The sequence below is a fragment of the Lithobates pipiens genome, unplaced genomic scaffold (assembly GCF_037356315.1).
Source record: "Lithobates pipiens isolate NorthernLeopardFrog02 unplaced genomic scaffold, aLitPip1_a1.2 Scaffold_62, whole genome shotgun sequence".
NCBI lineage: Eukaryota > Metazoa > Chordata > Amphibia > Anura > Ranidae > Lithobates > Lithobates pipiens.
In genome coordinates this window covers 716,100-733,812 of record NW_027507884.1, presented here as the reverse complement: position 1 = coordinate 733,812, position 17,713 = coordinate 716,100, and the positions used below count along the sequence as shown (strand labels likewise).

The 17,713-nt window shown below is 45.4% G+C and overlaps 1 protein-coding gene across 1 annotated transcript in view; it reads left to right on the top strand.

Annotated features, from left to right (window-relative positions):
* The first annotated feature begins 263 nt into the window (after positions 1 to 263).
* LOC143958848 (Fc receptor-like protein 5) overlaps positions 264 to 17,713 on the top strand; it is a 120,173-nt gene continuing 102,723 nt past the window's right edge. Inside the window, exons 1-6 of the mRNA XM_077467829.1 lie at positions 264 to 291; positions 1,013 to 1,033; positions 10,277 to 10,531; positions 12,486 to 12,743; positions 15,451 to 15,607; positions 16,581 to 16,705. Coding sequence (XP_077323955.1) covers positions 264 to 291; positions 1,013 to 1,033; positions 10,277 to 10,531; positions 12,486 to 12,743; positions 15,451 to 15,607; positions 16,581 to 16,705 — 844 coding nt within the window. The remainder of the gene's footprint in view (positions 292 to 1,012; positions 1,034 to 10,276; positions 10,532 to 12,485; positions 12,744 to 15,450; positions 15,608 to 16,580; positions 16,706 to 17,713) is intronic.

The following is a 17,713-nucleotide window of genomic DNA, read 5'->3' as shown; positions in this document are numbered from 1 at the left end:
ATGGTGGTGATCAGGGCACTGGTATGGTGAATAATGGTGATCAGGGCACTGCTATGGTGAATAATGGTGATCAGGGCACTGGTATAGTGAATAATGGTAATCAGGGCACTGGTATGGTGTATGGTGGGGATAAGGGCACTGGTATGGTGTATGGTGGTGATCAGGGCACTGGTATGGTGTATGGTGATGATCAGGGCACTGGTATGGTGTATGGTGGGGATAAGGGCACTGGTATGGTGTATGGTGGTTAACAGAATGCTGGTATGGCAAAACGCAGTGATTATGATAATGGTATGTGGTATGGCGTTGATCAGAATGCTGGAATGGTGGTGATCAGGACATTGATTGGTGTATGGTGGTTTTGTGAGCTCTGGGATAGGTGACAGGGCTGGCTGCAGTTTTTATTTACTTTCTGGGGGGAAATGATCAGGAACACTGGGGAAAGCCGACACTACAGTTTTTATGAGTGTACAATCAGCCTGACAGGCTGCAGCATCAGTTCTCTCTAGCAGAGATTGCTGATCTTTACTTTCACTCTCTGTTGTTTACAAAGTGATTGCTGTGAATGGACACACCGATCACAAAGTAGAACAACTTCCCTTCACTTGGGCACAACTGTAATTTGATCCGCTGTGGCCGGGTGACATCATGCCGACAGCTGGGCTCCCGGGTGTGCACTCTATAAGCTGCGCAGGAGCCACCGATGCATCGGCGCTACTTCCCGTCCGCCATCTACAGGCCATGGGTGGACAGGAAGTAGTTAATAAATGAAATCATCATTTAAAAACTGCATTTTGTATTTATTTGGGTTATCTTTGTGTAATATTAAAATTAGTTTGGTCTCAAGTTCGACAAATATGCAAAAAAAATAAAAAAAAAGTTAGGAAGGGGGCAAATACTTTTTTCACAGCACTATACATATGGAAAGTTCTTCTCCTAGAAACAATACAGGATTTTGCATAGTCTGCAGTTTGTATTTCAGACGTGTAATTGTTTGCGTCTTATTTTACAGCTACAATCCTGGGACACACAGGTGAGTCTTTATTTTATATCAATCAATCAATCAATCAATCAATCACTATAGTAAAACTCTATAAATAGTAGAATTATAGAGGTAATTCTGGTAGGCACATATTCCAATTAATTTTATCTATACTGAAAACACTGCATAATCCTGATTGAGTGGATATTTTTAGATGATTTTTCAATGCATACATCATGATTCCAGTGAATAGCAGCCAACTGCCCAATGAAAATGTTAGTAATGCCCTTGCTTAACATCATTGCCCTATAGCATAAGGAAATGCTATACAATTAGAAAGCACCTAATATGGAAATGTATATCCTCATTGGGTGGATGACTTTCAAGGGACCCCGTCTTTTTGAATTATAGTGAACTGATAAGCAGTCCTTCAGGGATACATTCTCAGGTTCAATGTTACCCCATTTGGTACCACTATTCCAGAGGCCCCCAACCCCCAGGCCATGAACCGGTGCCAGTCCATGGCCTGTTGGGGACCTCTATTCCAGAGGTCACAGACCCCCAGGCCATGGACCGGTGCCAGTCAGTCCATGGCCTGTTGGGGGTCTGGTCATGTGACTGATGGCAGGCCATGAGTGAGGCTTGATCTGTATTGGTGGGTGCACTCAGTACCACCTGGGCTCCATCTCCTGTGGGGTCGGCAGCATGGGCCCTACTGTGGGCTGTGCGTGTGGGGGGAGATGAATCCTTGTGGGGGTCTAGTGCCTGGTGCTCTGGCAGGAGTCATGGTGCCAAGATGATGAGCCAGTACAACCTGCACTATCATCTTCCCACCACCAGTGGGCCCTTCTCCCACACTATCAGTCCTGTCCTTTTCTGTGGTCACATCACTCAACCAATGGTATATATATATATATATATATATATATATATATATATATATATATATATATATATATATAGATAGATAGATAGATAGATAGATAGATATAGATAGAGATATCTATCTATCTATATATATCTATATATATCTATATATATATCTTTATATCTATCCTATCTATCTATCTATCTATCTATCTATCTATCTATCTATCTATCTATCTATCTATATATATATATATATATATATATATATATATATATTTATGGTCCAGAGCCCTCAGACCGATACGGATAAGGATGACAAACAAGGTTAACATAAACTTGCTTACTTGAAATGGACCTGAAAGTGTGCCCTGGTCTAACGTACGGTATGCCAAAATAAGGGGGCATACCTTAAAATGAAATGAATATGAAATGGGTGAAATGAGTACTCACATGAGGAGTATGCTTAGAGAAATGCCCTGATAAAGGGGATGGGTGGGCGGGTATCGCGCACCGGAACCGACGAGGAAGACGGGCGGACGGCTGGTTATATATTCCACCGGGCTCCTCCCATAATTTCAGGCCACCATACTGGCCTTTCTATTTATGGTCCAGAGCCCTCAGACCGATACGGATAAGGATGACAAACAAGGTTAACATAAACTCGCTTACTTGAAATGGACCTGAAAGTGTGCCCTGGTCTAACGTACAGTATGCCAAAATAAGGGGGCAAAACATCCAGGTAGGGGTTGCACTTTATTGAATCAAGACTGTCACTGGGTGAGTTTGACAAAGGCCTGGGCCATCTCTATTTGCAGATTGGGTATGTAACGGGCAAAACAGGAGGACTTCCATCTACCCAATTTCTTGATAACATGGACCGGGACCCCTTGGCGGGAGGCAGTAGAAGCTGCTTCGATACGGAATGAATGTCCGGAGTAGTGAGCAGGATTGAGGTGAAGGATGCCCAGGAGTATCCTGACATGCTCCATGAACTGGGCTGCGTTGAGAGGTTTCGTGTGAAAAGGCAGAAGCGGGCCAGTTCCTGGTTGGTTGGCCAAAAGGGTCAACAAGCGGATGAGAACAGTGACCGGGCACCAGCGGTTGTTGGTTTTATAGAAGTGTATGTCCATACCCGAGCCAAGCTGCTGCGTCTTGGAGACTGCTAAGTGTAAGATGAAATGGTCTTCGTATCGGACCAGGTGGTGCTTGTACAGCATGCGTGCTGTGAGGCTACTACAAGTAAACTGGCTTGGCCGTAAGAAGCCGTAGAAGGCCAGGTGTATGGCTGCTTGTAAATGCCACTCATGTGGAGACCGAAAGGTGAAGTGGCCAGGATATCTGACATAGTTCTAGAACGTCTCCTGTGAAAGGCGGTGGTTTGGTGCCGGCCATCGGCTGGCGCTTCTGGACACTGCGCATAACAGCCCGAACGGTGTGGTAAGAAAATAAGGAGGGTACGGTAGGGTCCTGGAGGGACGTGAAATGTTGTACACCGGTCAGGTATAGCCGGATCGTATTAACGGATAACACCAACTGCGAGTGGCAGTAGGAAATGAAGGCTACGACTTGCTTGACACGGGACGTCACTGTGCTGTGATACGTGATGAAGCGGTTAAAGGCCCTCCAGGCTGACTGATAGGCCTTGAGGGTATTGCGGGAAAGGGAGTGATCGATAAGTTGGGTAGCCGCTAGGAGGTGAGGGGCTAATCCAGGGTTAGTTGAGACCAGTCCGGGATAGCTGCTGGTGATGGTCCGGCTCCGGGTACCTGATCGGAAAAGAGACAAGGTTAAAGCAGGAGAGGGCGTCCGCTGCCTGATTGAACTTACCGTGGATAAAGGAACAATGGATGTTGAACTGAAACAACAACAAGAGCTGGACCAGTTGACGTAGGAAGGACATAATCAACAGAGAGGACGCCTTGGCGCAGCCAGGAATTGCCAGTAACTGGGGAGGCCAGGGAGCTGCGAGCCGGAGGTGGCCAAAAAACAGCCGCAAGCCCGTGGAGGCCGCTGCGTCGGTCATCACCTGGGGCGAAAGGGAAGACACGGAGGGAATGAACAGGGAGACGCCATTCCCAGACGATAGGAATTCCTCCCGCATAGCAAGGACTGCTATTGCCGCGGGATCCAGGCTGAGGACTTGCTCTGGATCCTGTGAGAGGGACAGTAAGACCAATAGGCGTGACACAAGGCGCGACCCTGAGGGATGATGCGCATAGCGAACTCAACATGCCGTGTAGGGACTGTAGGTGTCTTTTGGACGACTAGACTGGAGAATATGCGAGGATATAATATGCCCCTAAAGATGGCAGTTGTGATGGCGAGCGTTTGCCGTTGGCTATGGGCTGATGCCTCTGGATGCCTCGTGGTGGGGATCTTGCTGTATGGGCCGTAACGACAGATGGCTCTCCGTGCACTGTAAGGATAAGAAATGCTGAACGCTGGCTAGAAATAGCCTGGGCGTGCTACAGGAAGAAGCCAGTTGCGTGTGACAACATGATCCTGGTGCGGGACGGAAGCTGAACTCAACTGTCCTAAGGAAGAGACGGATAGAGAGACAACAGTGAGTGGTTTGTAAGAAAAGCCACAGGAGACGAGTGGCCAATTAAGTGCTGCTGAAAATGACGTGTAGCCAGTTTGTGTGCCACTGAGAACGTGCTTGCCAACGAATGATTGCAAGAAGTTATGCTAAGTCGCGAGCCTTGGCATGACTAAAAGTTGTGTTTAAACATGTGCTTGCGACAATTGCCCGGGAGTTTGTCACTGGAGATGTATACGTAGTGACTGTGAGCAATTCGTGTTACCGCATGTGCACTGCGAAGACTACAGGAGTTGTGCTTGAATGCATGTTTGGATGCGTGCTTGCGATGATTGCAAGATGTTACCCAGGATGCGTGCTTGCCACGACTGCAAGATGTTATGCTAGGATGCGTGCCTGCAACTAATGCAAGGAGTTGTGCCAGGACTTGTGCCTGCAACGACTGCAAGGAATTATGGTAGGCTTCATAGGTAGCCAGGCCGGAAAAGACAGAAGTCCATCCGGTCCAACCAAATCAAAATAAATAAGGTATCACACAACCCGACACACCCAATTCTACGCCCGCAGCTGATCCAGAGGAAGGCAAAAAACCCCCAACAGAGCATAGGCCAATTTGCTACAGCCGGGGAAAAAATTCCTTCCTGACCCCTCGAGAGGCAATCGGATTTTTTCCCTGGATCAACTATACCTATAAATATAAGTACCCCGTAATACAACGTACATTTAGGAAGGTATCCAGGTTTTCCCTAAAGCAATCTATTGAGCAAGCCAGAAGTGCCTGCCAGCAATGACTGCAACAAGTTGTGCCTGGACACCTGCTTGCAACGATTGCAAGAGGTCTATGCTCGAATGCGTGCTTGCCATGATTGCAAGAGGACTATGCTCGAATGCGTGCTTGTAATGAGTGCAAGAGGTCTATGCTCGAATGCGTGCTTGCAATGATCGCCAGAGGTCTATGCTCGAATGCGTGCATGCAATGATTGCAAGAGGTCTATGCTTGAATGCACGCTTGTAATGAGTGTAAGAGGTCTATGCTCGAATGCGTGCTTGTAATGATAGCGAGAGGTCTATGCTCGAATGCGTGCTTGCAGCGATTGCAAGAGGTCTATGCCCGAATGCGTGCTTGTAATGAGTGCAAGAGGTCTATGCTCGAATGCGTGCTTGCAATGATTGCAAGAGGTCTATGCTCGAATGCGTGCTTGCAACGATTGCAAGAGGTCTATGCTCGAATGCGTGCTAGTAATAAGTGCAAGAGGTCTATGCTCGAATGCGTGCTTGTAATGATTGCGAGAAGTCTATGTCTGGATGCGTGCTTGCAACGATTGCAAGAAGTCTACGCTTGGATGTGTGTTTGCAACGATTGCAAGAAATCTACGCTTGTATGTGGAGAAAACAGCGAGACACGCCTAAACGAAGCTGTGTTTTCCCTTTTGAGGCAATCTATAATGAAATGAGGCCGAGGAGCAAGGCCCCTGGCAGGCATCCAAACATTGAAGAATCAACTGGACCCAAGCCGGGAAGCGGTATGTGACAGTGAAATGAGAGAACTTGCCATGACAGAGATCCGGATCGCCATGCCACAACTTGCGACCGAGCACGAAACGGATTCTGGAGCATGTACTGAAATGAGGCCATTCCTGGGGCACGCCGAGACGAATTTGGTACACAGATGTGACTATTCGTACCGGAACGTGATAGGTGAAATGAAATGAAAAACCCATGACAAAGACAAGAATCAGAGGACGAGCCCTTGAACCAAACAGATGAATCCTGTCTTTGGAGCATGTACTGAAATGAGGCGTAGCAGCTGGGCACACCAGAACGAATCGGTGCATAAGGAATGCGACAGGATTCGAATTGGAGCGTAATAAGTGACAGAAATGATATGCCATGACAGAGACAAGATTCAACGACTGGACTGATGGTTACAACAAAGAATCCGTCTCTGGAGCATGTACTGAAATGAGGCGTAGCAGCTGGGCACACCAGAACGAATCGGTGCATAAAAGAATGCGACAGGATTCGAATTGGAGTGTAATAAGTGACAGAAATGATATCCCATGACAGAGACCGGATTCAACGACTGGACTGCAGGTTACGAAAAAAGAATCCATCTCTGGAGCATGTACCGAAATGAGGCGTAGCAGCTGGGCACACCAGGACGAATCGGTGCATAGAAGAATGCGACAGGATTCGAATTGGAGCGTAATAAGTGACAGAAATGGTATGCCATGACAAAGACAAGAATCAGGGACCGTGCGTGAACCTGCGAGTGACTCAGTCTCTGGAGCATGTACAGAAATGAGGCCGAACCCTGGGGCACTTCAAAGCGAATCGGTGCACCAGAGGTGCGACAGGATTCGCGCCGGAGCGCGGCTAGTGACAGAAATGATTTGAAACGGTAGAAATGAGTGGGACTGAAATGACTTGAAATGAGATGAAATGAGATACATAACACAACTGCATGAATGATGAGATATATTCGAACTGGAGCAGACCAACCGATACGTGCGGACTGCTTGCTTTGTCGTAACAAGCAGTCGGCTGTGAGTCGAACGATTCGACCGATACTAATAGAAATGCTCGGGGAGTCGAACGGTTTCGAATGTCGTACCTGCGAATGAATCGCCTGACGTGGCGTGATCGACCGAAGGTGATAACGACTACATCGAAAGTAGAAACAGTGACATGAGTACGAGAGCCACAGTAAAACATCCGAGCGGTTCGTGAGTTCAGGGAATGTTGATGGGACATCGTAATACATGAACCGAAAAGGGGGTGCCGAAGCCCTACCTGCGACAGCCGGCCCGACGTGTAACGACAAATTCGATGGGTAAGACGACACTCCGACGGCGAAACCCACGGACGCTGATGAACGGGAAGACGGTCAAGACGGAGACGAACAACGCGGGAACTCACGAACGGGCTCACTGCGTCTGGTCTAGGATAGTCGGCCCTTGATATCTGACGTATCAGGTATCGCGCACCGGAACCGACGAGGAAGACGGGCGGACGGCTGGTTATATATTCCACCGGGCTTCTCCCATAATTTCAGGCCACCATACTGGCCTTTCTATATATATATGTATATATATATATATATATATATATATATATATATATAGCATTTTAGAATATTTATTTGTAACTGTTTTACTGATTACATGAGCTCAGTCTATTATTATTATTATTATTATTATTATTACGGTAATAAATTATTATGAAAACGACAAATAGAACATTTTATTGGACTTTTTTGCTGACTGCTGATTACTAGTGATGTCTAATATTACATATTCATTTTAATATTTTTTACTTCCAAGAGTGGATACTTTTTGCTTTCAATAAATGCTGATGATTATTATTATTATTATTATAGAAAAAATATCATATTATTATATTTATGTATTATATTATATATTATTATTAACATTTTTGTTATTATTATTGAAAAAAAAATGAATCTTTATTTGCATCTGTTTGGCTGATTACATGAGCTCAATGCAATATTATTAACAATATTAAATAGAGCTCATGTAATAATAATAATTATAATAATATGTTTCTCATAATAATGAGTTAAGCTCATGTGGTCAGGCAAATAAAGATTAAAACATGAATATATGACAGGTGAAGTGGCAGGCTGCACAGTGGCCTCCACAAACCCACCTCCCTTCTCTCCCTGGTCCATGGAGGGGTTGTCTTCCGTGAGGCCGGTCCTTGGTGACGGGGAGGTTTGGGACATTGCTCTATTCTACAAGCACAGAGGACTTTCCAATATTTGCTCATCTTTAATCTTTCACACCCAACACTATTCCATTTTGCTGACCATAAGTCACCTTTTTGGCTTCAGAGCATCTCATAATGCCAACTGGATTGCTGAGATTATGATGGTCAGTTCCAAGGCTACTGAGACTTCCAAGGCTACTGACACATTCAACCACCTTATTACCAGCCTGTAAAGCTCCTTAATTACCAGGATATTTTCAGGATATTTTCGCTCAAGCATCACTGAACCCAAATACATTTTATAATAGTTTATCGGGACACGTAGAGCTTTGGTGGTATTTAATAACTGCTGTTTTTTGTTTTGTTTTTTATTTTACTGTAGAAAGGAAAAAAATACCAAAATGTTGCAAAAAATGAAAAACTCCCCTTCCCCCGTAGAAACTAAGAATAGTAGGTCACAACATCCACATAATACAGTAAAACCTTGGATTGGAAAAGTGTTTGTAATCCAAAGCACTCAAATATTAAAGCAAATTTCCCAATATAAAATAATGGAAACTCAGATGATTCGTTCCATAGCCTTTTATTCTTAAGTCCTTCAGTCTGTAGTCCATATAAAAAGACTATAGCAATGTGACTTCAAGGTAACTTTGAGGCAACCTCCATTAAAGTCTATGGGCATAAGTTGGATAGAAGTCACCTTGAAGTAGTACTGGAACCTTTCCTTAAAGTGGAAGTAAACCCTTCTATCGTTTTCAGGCAAGGAAGCCGCCATCTTGGCCTCTAATGATTCTTCAACTGCCATAATGCTGCACATGTGATCAGTTATGAAACCAGCCATTGGATGGTTTAAAAAGTTTGGTTGAGAGCACAACCAATGTGAAAGTTAGCATTTCCGGCATGCCATGTTTTTTGAAACTGGGTTTACTCCGGCTTCAGTGGTGCCAATTAAGACAGTTCTCATTGGCTAAAATGGGTTTTCCCATCACACGACTTGGAGTTGGATCCCAAGTCGCGGCAGTGTGGTCCGAGCCTAAATGTTGTACCTTCATTAAGGCTGGGTTGACACCATTGGGAATTCACAATAGGAGGAGATTTTGATTGGCTCTCTATGGAGCGGGTTCACATATCCCCGCAGCGGGTCCGGTGCGTTTTGCACAGCATCTTTTGGTCAGTTTCAGGTCCCAATTCAGCCCAAAATTCGGGCTGAAATCGGACCTGAAACAGTGAACCAGCACGCATCAGACTCCTGCGGTGAGCCGCATGCCACTCATATATGAACCCAGCCTGAATAGAGCCATATTGAGACACTAATACCGCGTACAAAGGTTGGATTTTCCAACAGGAAAGGTTAGATGTTAGCTTTTTGTAGGAAATTCCCACTGTGTGTAAGCTCCATCCGAAAATTTTCCGCCAGAATTTCCGACAAACAAAATTTGAGATCTAGATCTCACATTTTCCGACAACAAAATCCGTTGTTCTAAATTCCGATCGTGTGTACACAATTCGGACGCACAAAATTCCACGCATTCTCGGAATCAAGAAGAGCCACGCTGGCTATTGAACTTCATTTTTCTCGGCTCGTCATACGTGTTGTACATCAGAACGTTCTCGGTGATCGGAATTTCTGACAAGATTTGCGTGTATGCAAGACAAGTTTGAGCCAACATCCGTGTTGTCAGAATGTGCGATAGTGTGTACGCGGCATTAGAGGCGCCTCTCTTCTCAGTTGTAATGTGACGCTACTTGTTTTGCAAGACCTCACTTGTTTATCAAGTTAAAATGTATTTTAAAAAAATATGTTTCTCGTCCTGTAAAACACTCGCAGACCAAGTTACTTGCAATCCAAGGTTTTACTGTAATCCCTTTTTGGAAAGTAAAGGCCCCAAGGTGAGCTAATTTTTGCAGAAGCCAAACTATTAGGATAAAAACACAAAAATCAGCAAAAGGGACATATTTTACAGTGTCCCTTGTGCTGATGCCTCTTCTGTGCGGTGCAATCCTCCTTCCATGCCCTAGCCCCACCCCACTCCACCCATGCTTCTATAATTTTCCTGTGTACAGTAAATAGATGAATAAAACTTCTGCCCTTTCCACCCAGTTCCACCATTCATAGAAGCCATACTACCCATTACTTCCACTTTATTCCTCTTCAGGATGGGCAGTGAATCCTGTGGTCACCTTCACCCCAAACTGGAGGAAGATCTTCACAGAAGAGTCTATAAAAATGACGTGTGATGTGGGGATCACTGAAGGAAGAAGTCTGACCTATTACTGGTACAAAGATGGTAAAAGGATACATACAGGAAAAATCTTTACCATCGGATCTGCAGACACTGAGGATACCGGGGACTACAGATGTCAGGCTGGTACAGAAAGAAGCGGCACTGCCAGACTGGATGTTGTCACTGGTCAGTTGGAAATATAAAAAATAATGTGTTTTTGCCATTCTAGACAAAATAAGAGAAATATTAGCAAAGCAGGAGTGATGAGCTACAGGTTTGATCCATGTGATGTCACAGACCAAATAGTTTTTTGTCCATAGTTTGTCAGTATTACCCAGGATACCCTTAATGAGCCCATCTCTCAGCAATATATTTATTAGCATACAGTATAAGTACTGCACCACTGATTAGCTCTTTGTGCTGATTTTTCCTCTCCTGATCTGAGCTCTGCTGCACAAGGGACCATCAAAGGAGAGTCAAATCCAGATACACTACTTGCCTTCAAAAATATGATGTAGCTCAGTAGATTGCTTTAACCACTTGCCAACCAGCCGCTGCAGTTTTACTGTGGCAGAATGACATGGCTGGGCAAAAAAGACGTTGACACGGGACACTGATGTATGCGGGGGCTCTCTGGGGACCCATATCTATGGGGGCTCTCTGGGACCCAGATGTATGGGGGGCTCTCTGGGGACCCTGATGTATGGGGGCTCTCTGGAGACCCTGATGTATGGGGGGGGCTCTCTGAGGACCCTGATATAAGGGGAGGCTCTCTGGGGACCCTGATGTGTGGGTGCTCTCTGGGAACCCTGAGGTATGGGGGGCTCTCTTAAGACCCTGATATAAGGGGAGGCTCTCTGGGGACCCTGATATAAGAGGGGCTCTCTGGAGACCCTGATGTAAGGGGGGTCTCTCTGGGGACCCTGATGTAAGGGGGGTCGGGGGCTCTCTGGGGACCCTGATGTAAGGGGGGCTCTCCGGGGACCCTGATGTAAGGGGGGCTCTCTGGTGACCCTGATGTAAGGGGGGGCTCTCTGGGGACCCTGATGTAAGGGGGGCTTTCTGGGGACCCTGATGTAAGGGGAGGCTCTCTGGGGACCCTGATGTAAGGGGAGGCTCTCTGGGGACCCTGATGTAAGGGGAGGAGGCTCTCTGGGGACTTGTTTACATCGGCAGACCACCGTTAGAATAGATCGGCGGGGCGCGCCGGACCTGCTGATGAGCTCTCGGTGTGTCCAATCAAAGAAGCGCGCAGACCCGCAAGTGCAGAATCAAGTACCTGTGCGTGTTTCTGCTCACAGGAGACGCAGCCCTGCAGTAAATGTACGTGGTTAATGCGAGTTTATTTTTCTTTATTTTCTTAACTCTTTAAACATTTATTTTGAACATACAGTAGAGAAATTCTGTGACCAATGCATGTAATATAGCAGTGCAATATATATACGTGGTGGGCCTTGTGAGGGTGTGGCTTGAGTGTGGCTGGGGGGGGGACAAAGGGGGCCCCATGATCCCCTATTGCCCGGGGGCACCATGAGTTGTCAGTCTGCCCCTGCATGCATAGCAGCAAATAAACAAACACTACAGATTAACCAGGCTGGCTACCACTCAGCATAACTAAAGTTACCTGCAACCCTATTCTAGGACGAGGGTTCTACATTATTATGTACAGTCTGGAGGAAAAGAAGAGAAAGGGGAGACATGATTAAAACCTTTAATTCAATCAAGGGGGTGAATAAGGTTCAGGAAGGCGGTCTTTTTCACTATGAAACCAAAATCAAGAACACGGGGCATGACCTCAAACCAGTGCCGGGACAAGGTCATCCAGAGCCCAGGGCAAAGATGCCAAACTGCGCCCTCCTTTCCCTTAGGTTTAGGGTCAGGGTGCCCCCTACCCCTGCAATAAACCATTGCTCCAGGGGCAGCCGCCCCTCCTGCCCACCCCTTGTCCTGGCCCTGCCTCAAACTAACTGAAGGAAAGTTCAAAACTAATCTTAGAAAAATGGGCAGACTCAATGGACTACTCTGTCTTTTTCTACCATAATTTTTCAGTTTCTATATACTTATATTATAAATGTATTTGGTTGTGGAGCAATACTATGTTACTCATGTAACCTTCATCTTCTCATATGATGTGTTCCAGACCCACTGATCCTGAGGGTTCCTCTCTACGTTCATGAAGGAGACGATCTGACTCTGAGATGTCACCACCGTTCTGGCTTCAAGTCAACATTCATCACCTTTTACAAGGAAAATTCTACCATTCATGATCAGAGATACACATCCGTATTACATGTAGAAACTGTAAACGTGACGGACTCCGGGAGATACAAATGTACGGATAATCATCCTTTGTATACATATGTAAATTTACAAGATGACGTTATCATCTACATACAAAGTAAGTCATAAGATATATCTCAGCTTTAAAGTGGAACTTCATTCTCCATATTAACATTGAGTATTTTTAATCCTCATGCTGCTATCATTAGTAAATAGATTTATTTTTTTCTAATTTCTTCAGTTACTTCCTGGTTTCTTGCCTAGGCCAATTTTGTTATACATCCCAGGAGTCTTAAGGAGGGAAGCAGGGGTTTTCTCAGCTAAGCACATTCTCCTGCACACATGCTTAAACTAAGGGCAGATGCATTCCAAGGAAGTAAATGCTACATGAATCATCAGCCCTTACTCAAGATGGCCGCAACCAGAAATGCTAGGGGGTGTTTTTTTTAAAGTGATTAAATAAAGCATGGAGACATTAATGGATGGGGGATTTTGCTTTGAATATTATAAATGAATTAACCACTTTAGTCCCAGACCAATTTGCAGCCAAAGGACCAGGCTCCTTTTTTGCGATTCGGTACTGCGTCGCTTTAACTGACAATTTGCGCAGTCGTGCGAAGTGGCTCCCAAACAAAATTGGCGTTCTTTTTTTCCCACAAATAGAGCTTTCTTTTGGTGGTATTTGATCACCTCTGCGGTTTTTATTTTTTGCGCTATAAACAAAAATAGAGCGTCAATTTTGAAAAAAATTCTATATTTTTTACTTTTTGCTATAATAAATATATAAAAAAAACATTTTTTTTCCTCAGTTTAGGCCAATACGTATTCTTCTACATATTTTCGGCAAAAAAAAATGCAATTAGCGATTATTGATTGGTTTGCGCAAAAGTTATAGCGTCTATAAAATAGGGGATAGTTTTATAGCATTTTTATTATTTTTTTTTTACTAGTAATGGCGGCGATCAGCAATTTTTATTGTGATTGCGACATTATGGTGGACACATCGGACATTTTTGACACATTTTTGGGATCATTGTCATTTATACAGCAATCAGTGCTATTTAAATGAACTGATTCCTGTGTAAATGACACTGGCAATGAAGGAGTTAACCACTAGGGGGCGAGGAGGGGTTATGTGTGACGTTGTGTGTTTTTTTACTGTAGGGGGGGTGGCTTGGCGTGTGACATCACTGATCGTCTTTCCCTATAACAGGGAACAGACGATCGGTGACAGCCACACAAGGAAGCACGGGCAGAGGTTTGTTTACACAGACCTCTCCTCGTTCTTCAGCTCTGTGACCCGATCGTGGGACACCAGCGGCGAATAGGTCCACAGGTCCCATAGCCCACGGCAGGGCACTTAAAGAACAACGTACCTGTACGTGCTTGTGCCCAGCCGTGCCATTCTGCCAATGTAAATGTGCAGGAGGCGGTCCTTAAGCGGTTAAATCGAGTTTTATTGGTTTGTGGTGTTCACATGCAGTGAAGATCTGCTTTAATTAAGCTAGCAGATTTTTTTTTAAACTTTTGCTTCCATTAAAAAAAAAAAATTTTGCACACATGTTTAAATGCACATTTTAGGTCTGAAGACCAGTTAAACCCCCAAACAGTGTACACTCACCAGCCACTTTATTATGTACACCTTGCTAGTACCGGTCTGGACCCCGTTTTGCCTTCAGAACTGCCTTAATTCTTGGTGGCATAGATTCAACAAGATGTTGGAAACATTCCTTACAGATTTTGGTCCATAGTGACACGATAGCAGTTGCTGCAGATTTGTCGGCTGCACATCCATGATGCCAATTTCCTGTTCCACCACATCCCACAGGTGCTGTATTGGATTGAGATCTGGTGAGTGTGGAGGCCATTGGATGAGATCTGGTGAGTGTGGAGGCCATTGGAGTACAGTGACCTTATTATCCAGTGGTGAGATGATTTTAGCTTTGTGACATGGTGCATTATCCTGCTGGAAGGAGCCATCAGGAGATGGGGACACTGTAGTCATAAAGGGATGGACATGGTCAGCAACAATACTCAGGTAGGCCGTGGGGTTTAAACCATGCTCAATTGGTACTAAGGGGCTCAAAGTGTGCCAAGAAAATATCCCCCCGCCATTACACTACCAGCCAGAACTGGTGATACAAGGCAGGATAGATCCATGCTTTCATGTTGTTTACACCAAATTCTGACCCCACCATCAGAATGTTGCAGCTGAAATCGAGACTCATCAGACCAGGCAACATTTTTCCAATCTTCTATTCTCCAATTTTGGTGGCCTGTACAAATTGTAGCCTCAGTTTCCTGTTCTTAACTGACAGGAGTGGCACCCGATGTGGTCTTCTGCTGCCGTAGCCCATCTGCTTCAAGGTTTGATGTGTTGTGTGTTTGTATTCTGCATACCATGGTTGCAACGAGTGGTTATTGGAGTTACTGTTTGCCTTTCTATCATTTCAAACCAGTCTGCCCATTCTCCTCTGACATCAAAAACGCATTTTCCTTCACACAACTGCCGCTCACTGGATATATTCGCTTCTTCGGGACCATTCTCTGTAAACCCGAGAGATGGTTGTGCGTGAAAATGTGCTGCAAGTTAACAAGACTTACAATTCAACACTGCCACAAATTTGTGGCAAGTTATCCATGGTATCTGGGGTACTACTTATGCCCATGGCAGTGATAGGGTTAAATAAAAGAGGGTGCTCTGAGCAAAATAAAAACACCTGCAGCAGCCCAAGTTGTTCAGGTGCGTTTGAATTCTGCACTCAGTAGTGATCAATACAAAAGGTACACTACTAATACCGTTTGTCGATATCATTATTTTATAGAGTTATATGAAATTCCAAAGATAAAAGTGACCCCGTATCCAGTGGTAGAAGGTGATGAGATGACCCTGACATGTGACACTCGTCTCAACCCGCTCAGACCGAGGACACAACTGAAATTAGCTTTTCACAAAGATGGACGGAATGTCAGAGAATTCACTTCATATACCGTATATACTCGAGTATAGGCCGACCCGAATATAAGCCGGGGCCCCCAATTTACCCCCAAAAAACTGGAAAACTTATTGACTCGTGTATAAGCCGAGGGTGAGACATGGCTGTCCATCCCTGTGTGTCCGTCCATCCCTGTGTGTGTGTCCGTCCATCCATCCCTGTGTGTGTGTCCATCCATCCATCCATCCATCCATCCCTGTGTGTGTGTCCGTCCATCCATCCCTGTGTGTGTATCCATCCATCCATCCATCCCTGTGTGTGTGTGTGTGTGTGTGTGTGTGTGTGTGTGTATTCATCCATCCATCCATCCCTGTGTGTGTGTGTGTGTGTGTGTGTGTATCCATCCATCCATCCATCCATCCCTGTGTGTGTGTGTGTGTGTGTGTGTGTGTGTGTGTGTGTGTGTGTCCGTGCAGCCTTGTGTGTGTGTCCAGCCTACCTGTGTCCCAAGCCTCCGTCCCGAGCCGCCGTCGTCCCGAGCCTCCTCTGTCCCGTGCCTCCTCTGTCCCGTGCCTCCTCTGTCCCGTGCCTCCTCTGTCCCGTGCCTCCTCCGTTCCGTGCCTCCTCCGTCCCGTGTCGTGCCGATGGATCGCCGCTCTTCTCGGCGGCCATTCTACAATTCAAAAGCCGCGCCTCTGTCCTCCGCCTGTGATAGGCGGAACACTCAATTTCCCAGCAGCCTGTGTTCCGCCTATCACGGACATCCTCTCATACTCGTCCGTAGTATGAGAATGAACGGATGTCCGTGATAGGCGGAACACTGACTGCTGGGAAATTCAGTGTTCCGCCTATCACAGGCGGAGGCGGAGAAGGAGGCGCGGCTTTTGAATTTTAATGTCCGCCGTCTGTCTGCTCGATACGCTGATCGAGCAGTCAGACAGCGGTGACTCGAGTATAAGCCGAGGGGGCACTTTCAGCCTCAAAAAAGAGGCTGAAAATCTCGGCTTATACTCGAGTATATACGGTAATCAATATGGAGTTCAGTCCGCTCAGGTGAAGGACTCTGGGAAATATTCCTGTGAAGTGACAACTGCAACCAACAGTGTAAAGAAGAGGAGTCAGGAGATATTGGTCGAGATAAACGGTGAGTCAGTCATAGGACCAACCGAGGGATTAAATAACATTTCATGAACCCAATTCAGCATTTAATAATTCATGAATTAATGAGCCATCGTCTAACTCCAAACTTTCTTAGTAATGATGCCCAGTCTGAGCTGTATTAGTCCCAAAATAAACACCAGATGGCCAAACCTCTTTGTAGCACCCCCTCACCTGTTAAAGGAAGTTAGGGATCCCCAAGTGGCTCGCTGGACTGACATTTATGCTCAAGGTTGGATCATTGACTTATGGGGTGGAAGAAATTGCCTAATGTTCAAATTTGTTTACCTAAGATTACCACTAAAAGCAGCTCTTAACACTCAGTGCCAGATTTAGAAGGGGGCAAAAGGGACAATTGCCCCAGTTCCCCATGTCAGAGGGGGCTCTAGACTTCCATTAAAAAGAAAAAAACTATTTTTACCTCAAGACTTTAGTATTATGTCTGTTGAGGAGATTGTCCAGTTTGATGCCTTTGCCAAGCTCCATTTACACTATATTGTCAAAAGTATCGGGACACTTGCCTTTACACGCACATGAACTTTAATGGCATTCTAGTCTTAGTCCGTAGAGTTTAAAATTGAGTTGGTTCACTCTTTCACAGCTATAAGCCCTTGTACACACGGTCGGACATTCTGACAACCAAATCCGTTGGATTTTGTCCGAAACTGTTGCATACACACGGTCGGACAAAGTTGTCAGAAAATCTGATTGTACATAACATGATGACGTTATTTCGTTACAACAGGACTACGTTCAGGCTAGTAGCCAATAGCTTTATTCTAGGAATTTGATCTGAGCATGCGTGGCACTTTGTCCGTCGGAGTAGGCTACACATGATCGGAGTATGTCCGATCGGAGCATTTTGTCGGAAAATTTTACGGACAAGTTGGAAAACTTGGTCCGTCGGATACTCCGACGGAAACAGTCCGATGGAGACCACACACAGTCGGATTATCCGACAAAACGGTCCGATAGGACACATTCGGTCGATATC